The sequence below is a fragment of the Littorina saxatilis genome, linkage group LG14 (assembly GCF_037325665.1).
Source record: "Littorina saxatilis isolate snail1 linkage group LG14, US_GU_Lsax_2.0, whole genome shotgun sequence".
Classification (NCBI taxonomy): Eukaryota; Metazoa; Mollusca; class Gastropoda; order Littorinimorpha; family Littorinidae; genus Littorina; species Littorina saxatilis.
This window is the reverse complement of record NC_090258.1, coordinates 42,144,163-42,160,482: the sequence shown is the minus strand read 5'-3', so window position 1 is coordinate 42,160,482 and position 16,320 is coordinate 42,144,163. Positions and strand designations below refer to the sequence as shown.

Below are 16,320 nucleotides of genomic sequence, written 5' to 3'. Positions count from 1 at the left end.
AGCAGGGGCGACACCAGTTGTGCAGTGTGGAGTTGTTCTGTAGTCAAGAAGAAACTTGTACATTTCCTGTTTCCAGTTCAGCTGTTGTGCATGGGCGGCTTTGACAGTCTTCTTGATGGTACGCATAAAGCGTTCCGTTTCTCCATTTGCACGGGGCCACAGGGGGGTGATCTTCCTGTGCTTGAACCCGGTGTGTGTTGCGTATGTCGCGAACTCGTGGCTGTTGAATGGTGGGCCATTGTCTGTCTTCAGAACATCTGGTATGCCGTATTCTGCGAAGATCTTGTCGAGACGTGGAATCACACTCCGGCTGGATGTTGATTGCAAAATGTCAACAACGGTGAATCTGGAATATTCATCTGTGATGACAAGGAGAATGTTTCCGTTGGGTGCGTCTGCGAAATCAGCACTCAGTTCAGACCAAGGTGCTGTGGGCAGTGGAGACATCTTCAGCGGTTCTCTGGCTGGTGTGGGAGTGGAGATTTGACAGGTTAAGCAGTTTTTCACCGCTTTTTCAACAGTCTCTTGCATTCCTCTGAACCAAACCTTTTCTCGAAGCAGGGCGACTGTCTTGACGATGCCTTGATGTCCAGTGTGAGCGACTTTCACAGCTTGAAGATGAAGAGACTCTGGGAGAACGATGCGTATACCCTTAAGTAGAACTGATGCGTTGTGACTGAGTGAGAGTTCTGAACGACACAAGTAGAGGGTTCTGAAAGTTTTTGTGTCAACGTCGTCTTTGGCTTCCCAGTCACTGGTAAGGATTGCGTTGATCACTGCCGTAAGAGTGACATCTTTCGCTGTTTCTGAGATGACTGTGTCTAACGTCATGGCTTTTGGAGTGGACGTGTCGACAACGTAGTGAAGATACTCTTCTGCGATCTTCTCTTCTCTGCTGCTGGGATGCTGTTGGACTGGATGTCGACTCAGATAGTCGGCGGGGTTGTCGAAACCAGGTCGGTACTGAACAGTCATTTCGTAGGGCTGTGTTCTCAGTACCCAGCGTTCAACACGAGCAGAGAGTTGAGCACGAGGGTTGTTGAACATGCTGACCAAAGGCTTGTGGTCAGTGTAGACAGTGAATGTAGCACCAAACAGGTAGATGTGGAAATATTCACAGGCCCATGTGATGGCGAGTGCTTCACGTTCTGTCTGTGAATATCTTTGTTCTGTTGGAGTGAGCGCTCGGCTTGCAAACTGGATGATGCGCTTGTCTTGGGTCAGGACTGCAGAGATGCCTACAGGACTGCCGTCGGTGTAGATCTCTGTCGGTTTTCCTGGATTGAAGTAAGCAAGAGTCGTTGCTTTGCTGAGTTCTGCTTTCAGCGTTCCGAGGGCTGCGTCATGCTTTTCATTCCACGACCATGGTGTTGTCTTCTTTGTCAGCAGACGGAGTTCATGGGTGAGTGTTGCATAGTTTGGAATGAAGTGTGCACCACAGAAGTTCATCATGCCGAGAAGACTTCTTACTTCTGATGCGTTAGTTGGTGTTGGCAGTTCAAGAATGGTCTTGAGCTTGTCTTGGCTTGGGGTGATGCCATCTTCCCCGAAGATATGACCAAGGAACTCAAGCGACTTCTTGTTGTACTCACACTTGTCAGTGTTGAGAGTGAGGTCTTTCTCACGGAGACGCAGCATGAGAGCGCGGAGGTTGTTGTCATGGTCTTGCTGTGACGTACCGTAGCAGAGAATGTCGTCGCTGATGTTTACGACACCCTTGAGGCCAGACAGTACTTGCCTGATGGTTTCTTGGAAGATCTCGCTTGCGGAGTTCACACCAAAGAAGAGGCGTCGGTATCTGTAGAGACCAAGATGTGTGGAGAACGTCGTGATGTAGCGTGACTCCTCAGCTAGTTCTAGCTGGTTGTAGCCTTGGTTCAGGTCAAGCTTGCTGAAAACTTTAGCACCTGCGAGCATGGTTTTCAGTTCATCAAGTGTTGGGGTAGCATGACGTTCTCTCCTGATGGCCTTGTTTGCAGAACGCATGTCGACGCACACGCGTACCTTGCCTGGAGACTTGGGTTTAGGCACCACAACTATAGGAGATACCCATGGTGTTGGACCAGTTGCCTTCTCGATGACACCAAGTTCTTCATCCTTTCGGATTTGTTCTTCCACATGCTTGCGGACATGAAAGGGAACACGACGGTAGTGCTGAGCGACAGGCTGTACCGTCTCGTCGATGTGTAGTTTGATCTGTCGATCATTGAGTTTACCAAGCTGGTTCTCTTGCTGAGTTTTGTGCTCGATGCAGTGGACGGTGGTCAGCAGCTTGAGTGTTTGCGAGGTTGACCAGCTCAGGATGGGTTTCTCATTGCCTGGAACAACACATATCGTGGCTGAGCAGGATGCTGTGTCAGTGTGTAGTTCAGCGCAAAACTGTCCAAACGCACGGATGGAGTGTTGATTGCCGTACGCAGAGATTCTCACGTTTGACGGGCTGAGCGGTGGCTTGGGTGTAAGATTTTCATAATCTGTCCGTGATAGCAGATTGACTGAAGCTCCGGAATCAGCAAGGAAGGTTGTCTGTTGTCCGTTGAGGTAGACCTTGAAGCGTGGCAGTTGATCTGAGTTGCCGTTTGCAGTGAAGACGTACTCAGTGTCCGCGTCATTGCCGTCGTCGATGAACGAAGCGTCGTTGTTGTCACATTCACCATGTTGCTCAACGTGGTGAACAGGTTTGGGCTTGTGCTTGATAGAGCGAGGCTGTTGGGAGGAGGAGGAAGAGGATGCACTGCCCCTTCCACTGCCTGTCCCTGATCTTGCCGTGTTGCGTGGACTGGAACGGCAGACGGATGAGAAGTGGTTGAATTTTCCACAGGAGCGGCACTGTTTGTTGAAAGCAGGGCACGAATGCTGTCCCTTCTCATGCGGCCATGTACCACCACAGTTCTTGCATTGCTCGGTTGACTGGTTATGACGGTGTGAGGCTTGACTACGGCTGGGCTGTTGATGACGTCGATCAGGCTGATGCTGGCTTGATGTAGCTGAACGATGGAGTCGGTTAACTGCACCGTCTTCATGCATTTTTCTTGAGTAAGAAGCAGTCAACTCCAATGTGCGGGCATACTGCAGGAGGTCAGACAGTGTTATTCCTGGGTTGCTCAGGCCCTTCTCTCGCACCTTGTTCACTTTGCAACCGGTTATCAGCTGCGATTTAATTTCAGACTCAATGTTTGCAAAGTTACAGAGAGAGGCATGTCGTTTCAGCTGTTGATAAAAAATGTCAACACTGTCAGATGTTTGCGTGAGCTGTCTGAAGGTAAAAACCTGATACTCTCTGTTGATCTGTGGGTTAAAATGTTCATTGATACGATCAACAAGTTTCTGGAAGTGAGTCTCACCATCCCGAGGGGTCAGATCAGCAGCTGGAAAAGAGTCCACAATGTCATTCAGATCGTTCCCAGCGTACGTAAGCAGCAACGCTTTCTTCCTCTGGTCGTTAGCAATGTTGAATGCAACGAACAGGTTCTCTAGTCTTGCGATCCACTTGCTCCATCTGATAGACACGCCATCAGACGAACAGTCAAACGAAGGATAAGTAGGTAGTGCAGATAACTGTTCAGCCATGTTGGAAGTTGAGAAGCACGTGGCAAGTCAGAAAAGTGAAATTACAAAGTTCTTGCACAAGGTAGAGCCGATATGTATGTAAAATAATTTACCTCGTCGCCAATATGATGTCTGTGATGAAGGTGGATACACGTTCACCATGCATGTATACGATAAAGCCAACAAACGATGGTTTGAGGGGGCAAGCTGTGTTTATTGTCAGCCATGATGATGGTCAGTGTATGTGACAAGGGAACTAACTCTCGTTAGTTACTTAACACATTAGTAGCAGTTGCTTCCCTTAGATAGTAACAGATTCTCAAACACTACAGTACCTTGACAATGACACACAACAAGAAGTCTGAGTTGTACAAGAGAAGGAAGATACAATGTACCTTGACAATGACACACAACAAGAAGTGTGAGTTGTACAAGAGAAGGAAGATACAATGTACCTTGACAATGAAGCACAACAAGAAGTCTGAGTTGTACAAGAGAAGGAAGATACAATGCACCTTGACAATGAAGCACAACAAGAAGTGTGAGTTGTACAAGAGAAGGAAGATACAATGTACCTTGACAATGACACACAACAAGAAGTGTGAGTTGTACAAGAGAAGGAAGATACAATGCACCTTGACAATGACACACAACAAGAAGTGTGAGTTGTACAAGAGAAGGAAGATACAATGTACCTTGACAATGACACACAACAAGAAGTGTGAGTTGTACAAGAGAAGGAAGATACAATGTACCTTGACAATGACACACAACAAGAAGTGTGAGTTGTACAAGAGAAGGAAGATACAATGTACCTTGACAATGACACACAACAAGAAGTGTGAGTTGTACAAGAGAAGGAAGATACAATGCACCTTGACAATGACACACAACAAGAAGTGTGAGTTGTACAAGAGAAGGAAGATACAATGTACCTTGACAATGACACACAACAAGAAGTCTGAGTTGTACAAGAGAAGGAAGATACAATGTACCTTGACAATGACACACAACAAGAAGTGTGAGTTGTACAAGAGAAGGAAGATACAATGTACCTTGACAATGACACACAACAAGAAGTCTGAGTTGTACAAGAGAAGAAGGATACAATGTACCTTGACAATGACACACAACAAGAAGTCTGAGTTGTACAAGAGAAGGAAGATACAATGTACCTTGACAATGACACACAACAAGAAGTGTGAGTTGTACAAGAGAAGAAAGATACAATGTACCTTGACAATGACACACAACAAGAAGTGTGAGTTGTACAAGAGAAGAAAGATACAATGTACCTTGACAATGACACACAACAAGAAGTGTGAGTTGTACAAGAGAAGAAAGATACAATGTACCTTGACAATGACACACAACAAGAAGTCTGAGTTGTAGAAGAGAAGAAGGATACAATGTACCTTGACAATGACACACAACAATAAGGCTGAGTTGTATTGTAAATGTTTTTACTGAGACTGACAGTATCCGACATGACACACAAACCAAGGTCGAGGTCAAACCACTACAACAGTTCATTTCATCAAGGTCACCAACATTTTATTGTTTCCTCTTTAAAAATACTGTGCATCTTATAAGGGGGGGGGGGGGGGTAAGCATTGGATCGCACTGAGAACACACTTACAATGTCTCAGCGATCGCATCTGCATTGTCAAGATTAAGGGGGAGTAAGTCGGGGTGCAAGTCAATCACCTAATTATAGACTTGCAGTTCGGGAGAGGGGAGGGGGGAGGAGGGGGTAGGGTGGTGAGGCAGAGTTGGGGGTGGGGCTATAGCTACGGTCAACGAACAGAAGTTAACCATCAACATTTGTACAAGTTGTTCCGGTTCCACTGCTTTTTATATTTGACACCGGACTATTTTCGTATGTCACTTGTACGTCTATGAGAAATCTCGTCAATAAGGAGTAAATATTTCAGGGGCAGGTGTGAATCCGAAAATGACAGGGACGGGAGGTATAAGATTAATGGGTAAAGTAAGATACATTGTTGCCAGAGAATGAATAGTGTCTTAAAACCCTCCCCCCCAACCCTGGGCATGAGGTTTCGAAACAAGAAAGATTAGAGTTGATTTTGAAGCGAGAAGTCGTTTCGAGTTTAGCAAAGAAATGCAAAGGGCACATTCTTGATGAAATCTAACAGTGACACTGTCTAGTTGACGTAGAAGTATACTCGTGCCGCACCGTTCGTCATTTCAGCATTCCGGATCTTAAACACTCATCCTCGAGAGAGCAAATACCAAGGTTTACTACGTCATTATGGATGTCTGTGTATGCGCACTACGTCACTGACTGGCGAATGACGTGTGTGCGCACGACGTCATCAGATTTCGTGCAGTTCTTTTCACTCTTCCGTTTACCCCCAGTGGAAAGACGCGTCAGCGCTCTTCATGCCGTCATCCGAAACGTAACCATCTTCCCCTCCGTCGCGCTTTTCGAACTTGAAGAGGCTGCTGCGCTTGTCCGTGAGGTCATCATCCGAGTAGCCGACGCCGTAGGGAAGTTCCCCGGCAGGGAGGTCCGCTATGAATCGCTTCTGGGTGTGGGACACCTCAGAGTCCTGCAGCTGAGAGCCTGAAATGAAGCAGTAATGTATCGATTGGAGATTGGATTTCCCTTCTTTGAGTCATGTGACGTCAGAGGCCGACAAAACTTTATAATGTGGCTTTTCAGGTTGACCGAAACTTCAAAGGAACTCAAAAAAAAAAAAAAAGTCATGTGTTTGATTGCATGTGTGTGTGTGCTGTTCAATGTCAAAACAACAACAAAGTGAGTACATGACGTGTGTTTTGTAGTTCCTTTGAAGTTTCGGTCAACCTGAAACACCCAAATATGAAGCTTATGTGTTTGATTGCATACATGTGGATTGCATGCATGTGTGTGTGTGCTCGTTCAATCGTCAAAACAACAACAAAGTCATAAGTACCTAAAAGGAATTCGATTGATACATAAATGTTATTTGCGTGTTTGACCAAAATATGACATTTTACACAGATCTCGACAGTCATTGTTCACCTCGACCGCTAGCGCGGTCTCGGAGAACAATGACTGTCTCGATCTGTGTAAAATGTCATATTTTGGTCAAACACGCAAATAACGTATAGTAATTAATTCAAAGTCAAATCTCTGTCCCGTCCTCGTTTACCTCCTCTGATTCTTTTGTCACATTCTTTATTTTGGTTGACATCTCTAAGAAGGGTATTAGTACTTTTTACATTTAGTCAAGTTTTGACTAAATGTTTTAACATAGAGGGGGGAATCGAGACGAGGGTCGTGGTGTATGTGTGTGTGTGTGTGTGTGTGTGTGTCTGTCTGTCTGTCTGTCTGTGTGTGTGTGTAGAGCGATTCAGACTAAACTACTGGGCCGATCTTTATGAAATTTGACATGAGAGTTCCTGGGTATGATATCCCCAGACGTTTTTTTCATTTTTTCGATAAATACCTTTGATAACGTCATATCCGGCTTTTTGTAAAAGTTGAGGCGGTACTGTCACACCCTCATTTTTCAATCAAATTGATTGAAATTTTGGCAAAGCAATCTTCGACGCAGCCCGGGGTTTGGTATTGCATTTCAGTTTGGTGGCTTAAAAACTAATGAGTGAGTTTGGTCATTAAAAATCGAAAACTTGTAATTAAAATTATATTTTTATTAAACGATCCAAAAACAATTTCATCTTATTCTTCGTCATTTTCTTATTCCAAAAACATATACATATGTTATATTTGGATTAAAAACAAGCTCTGAAAATTAAAAATATAAAAATTATGATCAAAATTAAATTTCCGAAATCGTTTTAAAAACTATCTCATCTTATTCCTTGTCGGTTCCTGATTCCAAAAACATATAGATATGATATGTTTGGATTAAAAACACGCTCAGAAAGTTAAAACGAAGAGAGGTACAGTAAAGCGTGCTATGAAGCACAGAGCAATCGCTACCGCGCCAAACAGGCTCGTCACTTTCACTGCCTTTTGCACTAGCGGCGGACTACGTTCAGTTTCATTCTGTGAGTTCCACAGCTTGACTAAATGTAGTAATTTCGCCTTACGCGACTTGTTTGTTTTACCTTTCACAGCACAGGAACAAGTAATTCCTATCTAGATGTAAATCTGTAACCCCACGTATTATAAGCTGAGCTTGTTGTGTGGTCCCCATTCTGGTGTACTATCTAGATGTAAATATGTAACCCCACGTATTGTAAGCTGAGCGTGTTGTGTGGTCCCCATTCTGGTGTACTATCTAGATGTAAATCTGTAACCCCACGTATTATAAGCTGAGCTTGTTGTGTGGTCCCCATTCTGGTGTACTATCTAGATGTAAATATGTAACCCCACGTATTGTAAGCTGAGCTTGTTGTGTGGTCCCCATGCTGGTGTACTATCTAGATGTAAATCTGTAACCCCACGTATTGTAAGCTGAGCTTGTTGTGTGGTCCCCATTCTGGTGTACTATCTAGATGTAAATATGTAACCCCACGTATTGTAAGCTGAGCGTGTTGTGTGGTCCCAATTCTGGTGTACTATCTAGATGTAAATATGTAACCCCACGTATTATAAGCTGAGCTTGTTGTGTGGTCCCAATTCTGGTGTACTATCTAGATGTAAATCTGTAACCCCACGTATTGTAAGCTGAGCTTGTTGTGTGGTCCCCATTCTGGTGTACTATCTAGATGTAAATATGTAACCCCACGTATTGTAAGCTGAGCTTGTTGTGTGGTCCCCATGCTGGTGTACTATCTAGATGTAAATATGTAACCCCACGTATTATAAACTGAGCTTGTTGTGTGGTCCCAATTCTGGTGTACTATCTAGATGTAAATATGTAACCCCACGTATTGTAAGCTGAGCTTGTTGTGTGGTCCCCATGCTGGTGTACTATTTGTGACACTCCATGTTTTCGGAATAAAATCATAAGGAAGAAGGTGATCGAGTGTTTGCAAATATGATGATATCGGTCAAATTCAACAACAGCATCCCAAATTCGATAAAGCTGTTGCAAGGTACCAAACTTTGCAGACGCAGACAGCCTGAAATGAAAGGAAGCGTCATGGTGAGTGTTTGCAAATATCATGACCTCTGTCAAATTTAGCAACAGCGTCCCGAATTCAAGGCAGCAGTTGCAAGGTACCAAACTTTGCAGACGCAGAGAGCCTGAAATGAAAGCGGCGTGTGACTGCCTAAATGACGAAGTAAAAACGGTCATACAGGTAAAAGCCTCGGTATATTCCGGCCATGAACGAAGAATAAGAAGAAAAAAAACTGTCATTTTAAAGGAACACAACTGCATGAGTGAATGTGACAAATATCGCGGAGGCCCTGTTTGAAGGCCCCTAAGTCCAAGAGTTGTGGATTTTGATCCGATGACGGACAGGCCGTTTGTCACTTAGTCGATTAGTTTCTTCCACTTCGAGTTTCTTTTCTTCTCCTTTGGTCTTTGAAAAATCCCCCGAAAGCGGCGTATGGCTGCCTAAATGGCGGGGCAAAAGCGGCCATATACGTAAAAGCCGCAGGAGTGTCAGCCCATAACACTATCTGCAAGGGTCAACAGGCGAGATTTACACATTTTTCTCAGGAATGATCGTGATTGACCCACATGTGTCCAATGTTGCTACTCGATTTGAGTAACGAAAAAAACTAGCAGGTCATAGAGAAAAACAGATAGTAAGAGAAACATACAAAAACAGGGAACAGATCAAGAGTTCTGGCTGCTTACATACTACTGTTACATTGTTCCCAAACGTTCTAGCTCAGTCTAGTATTATTTCATTTCCAAGGGTTTCTTACTTTTGCTGAACAAAGTAATATTTCTTCAAAAAACACTTTGATACGACAACAATGTCGAAAGGTGAACTATGCTTCTGTGTAGGAAGTCCTCTTCGACATCTAGTAGTTTACTTGGTCAACTGCTGTTGGCAGTCGTCTCTGAAATGATTTGACCTGGATGGTAGAGTCTTCTCTGATTGGCTCTGTACATTCCCAACTCCAATGGCAGTACACTGTGTGCAGAGGTCGTTTGAGCAGGATAATCCCTACATATAAGGTTAATCCCTACATAAATGATAACCCCTACATATAGGGTTAAAGACAACCGGTTGATTGATAGGTCAACCTCCTTAATTGACTTTTTTGGGTGTAAAAGTGTGATTTGGGGCTATGAGGGGGTCAAGCTCATTAGCGCTGTTCCTCCGGTTAGGCTATAATCGTCATATCATATAGGACCCCAGGCAGTTGACAGAACCCGCACGCAGATATCCTGTTGATGCCAAAAGCTTGACCTTTGAAATCTCAGGCTCCCCATTCAAAGCTGCAAAAAGCGGAGGGCCCCGATGATGCAAGAGTCAAAATCTAACACAGCGCAGGCGCTGCTGAAATCTTGCTTGATGACAAAAGTTTGGCCCGTGCAACCTCAGGCTCACAACTCAAGTTTGTAAAAAGCTGAGACCGTGTGGCGGTGTGCCAGGGTGGACGGGGAAAAATGACACATGGACGCTTTTTTCACAACCTGCTTGATGTTCGATGCTCGGCCTCTCTAACCCCGAACCCTCAACTCAAACCTATAAAAAAAGAAACCCGAGGGTGCGAAGCAATCTATTTAGCAAATCAACAAGCTAGACCCTAGGTGAACTACCTGTGGGAAGGAATCTTCTATTCTTCACAATAAAAAATGTCTGCGTCTTTCAAAATATAGTCCAAATGTGCGTCTATTGAAGTCGGTGTGAAATCGCATGCAGAATCATTCTCCTCCCGACGTTGCATGATGCGTGAAGATAGGTATAGTGCGCTTCAGTCTAACAACTCGATCTTGCAAAATGTGAAAAGGCTCGAAAAAAAAGGAGAAAGAATGGAAGACTCTGGGCTGAGGTTAGTGGGGTGTGATATGAATACGGTAGGAGAAGGTCTCTGTAACATCAAGTCTCAAAAGAGAAAACAAGTCGCGTAAGGCGAACATACAACATTTAGTCAAGTAGCTGTCGAACTCACAGAATGAAACTGAACGCAATGCAACGCAGCAAGACCGTATACTCGTAGCATCGTCAGTCCACCGCGCACGGCAAAGGCAGTGAAATTGACAAGAAGAGCGGGGTAGTACTTGCGCTGAGAAGGATAGCACGCTTTTCTGTACCTCTCTTCGTTTTAACTTTCTGAGCGTGTTTTTAATCCAAACATATCATATCTATATGTTTTTGGAATCAGGAACCGACAAGGAATAAGATGAAGGTGTTTTTAAATTGATTTGGAGAATTTAATTTTGATAATAATTTTTATATTTTTAATTTTCAGAGCTTGTTTTTAATGCAAATATAACATATTTATATATTTTTGGAATCAGAAAATGATAAAGAATAAGATGTACGTAAATGTAGATCGTTTTATAAAAAAAATATTTTTTTTACAATTTTCAGATTTTTAATGACCAAACTCACTCATTAGTTTTTAAGCCACCAAGCTGAAATGCAATACCAAACCCCGGCCTTTGTCAAAGATTACTTGACCAAAATTTCAACCGATTTGGTTGAAAAATGAGAGCGTGACAGTGCCGCCTCAACTTTCACGAAAAGCCGGATATGACGTCATCAAAGACATTTTTTGAAAAAATGAAAAAAACATTCGGGGATTTCATACCCAGGAACTCTCATGTCAAATTTCATAAAGATCGGTCCAGTAGTTTAGTCTGAATCGCTCTACACACACACACACACAGACAGACAGACAGACACACACACACACACACACACACACACACACACACATACACCACGACCCTCGTCTCGATTCCCCCCTCTACGTTAAAATATTTAGTCAAAACTTGACTAAATATAAACAAGTCGCGTAAGGCGAAAATACAATATTTAGTCAAGTAGCTGTCGAACTCACAGAATGAAACTGAACGCAATGCAACGCAGCAAGACCGTATACTCGCAGCATCGTCAGTCCACCGCTCACGGCAAAGGCAGTGAAATTGACAAGAAGAGCGGGGTAGTAGTTGCGCTAAGAAGGATAGCACGCTTTTCTGTACCTCTCTTTGTTTTAACTTTCTGAGCGTGTTTTTAATCCAAACATATCATATCTATATGTTTTTGGAATCAGGAACCGACAAGGAATAAGATGAAAGTGTTTTAAAATTGATTTGGACAATTTAATTTTGATAATAATTTGTATATATTTAATTTTCAGAGCTTGTTTTTAATCCGAATATAACATATTTATATGTTTTTGGAATCAGCAAATGATGGAGAATAAGATAAACGTAAATTTGGATCGTTTTATAAATTTTTATTTTTTTTACAATTTTCAGATTTTTAATGACCAAAGTCATTAATTAATTTTTAAGCCACCAAGCTGAAATGCAATACCGAACCCCGAGCTTCGTCGAAGATTACTTGACCAAAATTTCAACCAATTTGATTGAAAAATGAGGGCGTGACAGTGCCGCCTCAACTTTCACGAAAAGCCGGATATGACGTCATCGAAGACATTTATCAAAAAAAAGAAAAAAAAGTTCGGGGATTTCATACCCAGGAACTCTCATGTCAAGTTTCATAAAGATCGGTCCAGTAGTTTAGTCTGAATCGCTCTACACACACACACACACACACACACACGCACGCACACACGCACGCACATACACCACGACCCTCGTTTCGATTCCCCCTCGATGTTAAAATATTTAGTCAAAACTTGACTAAATATAAAAAGAGATCGTGAAGTGGAACATGTGCGGGTGTGACAGAGAGACAAGACACGGTGATATGATGGGTGTCACGTGCCACGTGACTGACCTGTCTTCCACGCTGTCCTGTGTGTTGAGGGGGGGGGGCTATGTGTGAGGGTTCTGTGTGTGTGTGTGTGTGTGTGTGTGTGTGTGTGTTTGTGTGTGTGTGTGGTGGGTGGGTGTGTGTGTGTGTGTGTGTGTGTGTGTGTGTGTGTGTGTGTGTGGTGGGTGTGTGTGTGACGGGGAGACAGAGAGAGACGGATCTATGATGGGTTTCCCGTGCTATGTGAATGCCCCTGTCTGTCACACTGTCGTGTTGGTCGCGTGATGGACAAGTGCTATGTGAATGCCCCTGTCTGTCACACTGTCGTGTTGGTCGCGTGATGGACAAGTGCTATGTGAATGCCCCTGTCTGTCACACTGTCGTGTTGGTCGCGTGATGGACAAGTGCTATGTGAATGCCCCTGTCTGTCACACTGTCGTGTTGGTCGCGTGATGGACAAGTGCTATGTGAATGCCCCTGTCTGTCACACTGTCGTGTTGGTCGCGTGATGGACAAGTGCTATGTGAATGCCCCTGTTTGTCACACTGTCGTGTTGGTCGCGTGATGGACAAGTGCTATGTGAATGCCCCTGTCTGTCACACTGTCGTGTTGGTCGCGTGATGGACAAGTGCTATGTGAATGCCCCTGTCTGTCACACTGTCGTGTTTGTCGCGTGATGGACAAGTGCTATGTGAATGCCCCTGTCTGTCACACTGTCGTGTTTGTCGCGTGATGGACAAGTGCTATGTGAATGCCCCTGTCTGTCACACTGTCGTGTTTGTCGCGTGATGGACAAGTGCTCTCCCTGCCCTCTCCTTCGTCACTCGACTTGTGTCGTCAACAAGCTCTGCTGCTCTTCTGAGGGTCCGTTTTGCCCATGTGCTTTTGTTGTTACCCTGTCCCTCTCCACGTGTCCGTTCTGTGTGTTTGCCTTTGTTTTTGTTTCCTGGCTTTTGGGCTATTAATATGCGGGGGTTACAGGGGGACTGTATCATTACGCTCGGATAACGTGTGTCGAGATATGAGGAGAGTAACGTCCTTGTTTAAAGTCATACTACAGTGGAACCCTCTCTGAAGACCTAACAATTTGTGAAAATCGGGTCTGAAAAAGGGTGGAGTCTTGAAATAGAAGTATATCTACACAGGGTATTTTGTTTGTTCGTTCATGGGCTGAAACTCCCACGGCTTTTACGTGTATGACGGTTTTTATCCCGCCATTTAGGCAGCCATACGCCGCTTTCGGAGGAAGCATGCTGGGTATTTTCGTGTTTCTATAACCAACCGAACTCTGACATGGATTACAGGATCTTTTTCGTGCGCACTTGTTCTTGTGCTTGCGTGTACACACGGGGGTGTTCGGACACCGAGGAGAGTTTGCACACAAAGTTGACTCTGAAAAATAAATCTCTCGCCGAACGTGGGGACAAACTCACGCTGACAGCGGCCAACTGGATACAAATCCAGCGCGCTACCGGCTGAGCTACATCCCCGCCCACAGAGGTTATAAACAGAACATGTGAGAAAAAGCAAGATCCTGAAAAGAAGGGAGTCTTACATTGGGAGGTGTTGCAATGGAGGTTGCCCTGTACTCGTGGCTTTCATGACACCGATTATCACATCACGTCACGCTCATGACATCATTGCCTATGTCATTTTTATGACACCGATTATCACATCACGTCACGCTCATGACATCATTGCCTGTCATTTTAATGACACCGATTATCACATCACGTCACGCTCATGGCATCATTGCCTGTCATTTTAATGACACCGATTATCACATCACGTCACGCTCATGACATCATTGCCTGTCATTTTAATGACACCGATTATCACATCACGTCACGCTCATGACATCATTGCCTGTCATTTTAATGACACCGATTATCACATCACGTCACGCTCATGGCATCATTGCCTGTCATTTTAATGACACCGATTAACACATCACGTCACGCTCATAACATCATTGCCTGTCATTTTAATGACACCGATTATCACATCACGTCACGCTCATGGCATCATTGCCTGTCATTTTAATGACACCGATTATCACATCACGTCACGCTCATGACATCATTGCCTGTCATTTTAATGACACCGATTATCACATCACGTCACGCTCATGGCATCATTGCCTGTCATTTTAATGACACCGATTATCACATCACGTCACGCTCATGACATCATTGCCTGTCATTTTAATGACACCGATTATCACATCACGTCACGCTCATGGCATCATTGCCTGTCATTTTAATGACACCGATTAACACATCACGTCACGCTCATGACATCATTGCCTGTCATTTTAATGACACCGATTATCACATCACGTCACGCTCATGACATCATTGCCTGTCATTTTAATGACACCGATTATCACATCACGTCACGCTCATGGCATCATTGCCTGTCATTTTAATGACACCGATTAACACATCACGTCACGCTCATGACATCATTGCCTGTCATTTTAATGACACCGATTATCACATCACGTCACGCTCATGGCATCATTGCCTGTTATTTTAATGACACCGATTAACACATCACGTCACGCTCATGACATCATTGCCTGTGTCATTTCAATGACATCGATTAACACATCACGTCACGCTCATGACATCATTGCCTGTCATTTTAATGACACCGATTAACACGTCACGTCACGCTCATGACATCATTGCCTATGTCATTTTAATGACACCGATTAACACATCACGTCACGCTCATAACATCATTGCCTATCATTTTGATGACACCGATTAACACATCACGTCACGCTCATAACCTCATTGCCTGTCATTTTGATGACACCGATTAACTCATCACGTCACGCTCATAACATCATTGCCTGTCATTTTAATGACACCGATTAACACATCACGTCACGCTCATAACATCATTGCCTATGTCATTTTAATGACACCGATTAACACATCGCGTCACGCTCATAACATCATTGCCTATGTCATTTTTGATGTTTTGAGAAAAACACAAAACAACCTTCTTTGGTTTCTGAACAATCTGCCTATTTCATGTTAGTTATAAGTTGCAAACTGCCTATCTCGAGCTGTTACCACGGGATAAACGTGAGATAAAGAGCTGACAGCGACATTTTCAATCAGCAAAATTGTATAACAACCCTCAAAGAGCTTTTGCATACCTCCACATTCTCAAAACAAGTCTTCCTGTAGCATACAGAAAAAGAGCCTAACTCAAGAAACGAGATCGGCAGTTTTGCTTACGTTACCGTGGCAATGGTTTCCGATGGTCTGAGAGTTTATACTCTCTAACACATGATATATACCCTTCCAGTAGCTTTCCCTGTAGTTTCACTACAGAAATGCCAAACACTGATATAGGTATTTTTCTTATGAGCGTGACAATAAGCTTCTAAGCCATTTGCGATGGTGACCTCTAGTTTCCAGCGTACTCGAGGAGGACGCAAACGTCATACTTGTCTCGTTCATTTTTGCAAATGTTTAATTGGTAACATTTAAATCGTTCAGTCTTGATTCTTCAACTTCTTTGTTGATTAGCAAGATACATTCAAGAATCAACACCTCAAGGTATTCGTTGATTAGCAAGATACATTCAAGAATCAACACCTCAAGGTATTCGTAATCGTTGAGGAAAGAAACGGGAATAATAATACCTACAACAACGTCACTATTCTCACCATACCGACAACAACGTCACTATTCTCACCATACCGACAACAACGTCACTATTCTCACCATACCTACAACAACGTCACTATTCTCACCATACCGACAACAACGTCACTATTCTCACCATACCGACAACAACGTCACTATTCTCACCATACCGACAACAACGTCACTATTCTCACCATACCGACAACAACGTCACTATTCTCACCATACCTACAACAACGTCACTATTCTCACCATACCGACAACAACGTCACTATTCTCACCATACCTACAACAACGTCACTATTCTCACCATAAAAAAGTATATCATTTTCAT

The 16,320-nt window shown here is 43.7% G+C and overlaps 1 protein-coding gene across 1 annotated transcript in view; it reads right to left on the bottom strand.

The window, feature by feature from the left end:
* Nucleotides 1-4,995: 4,995 nt before the first annotated feature.
* Nucleotides 4,996-16,320, bottom strand: part of LOC138947794 (uncharacterized) — a 24,411-nt gene continuing 13,086 nt past the window's right edge. The window contains exon 3 of the mRNA XM_070319356.1: nucleotides 4,996-6,136. Within this exon, the coding sequence (XP_070175457.1) occupies nucleotides 5,919-6,136 (218 nt within the window). The 3' untranslated portion in view covers nucleotides 4,996-5,918. The remainder of the gene's footprint in view (nucleotides 6,137-16,320) is intronic.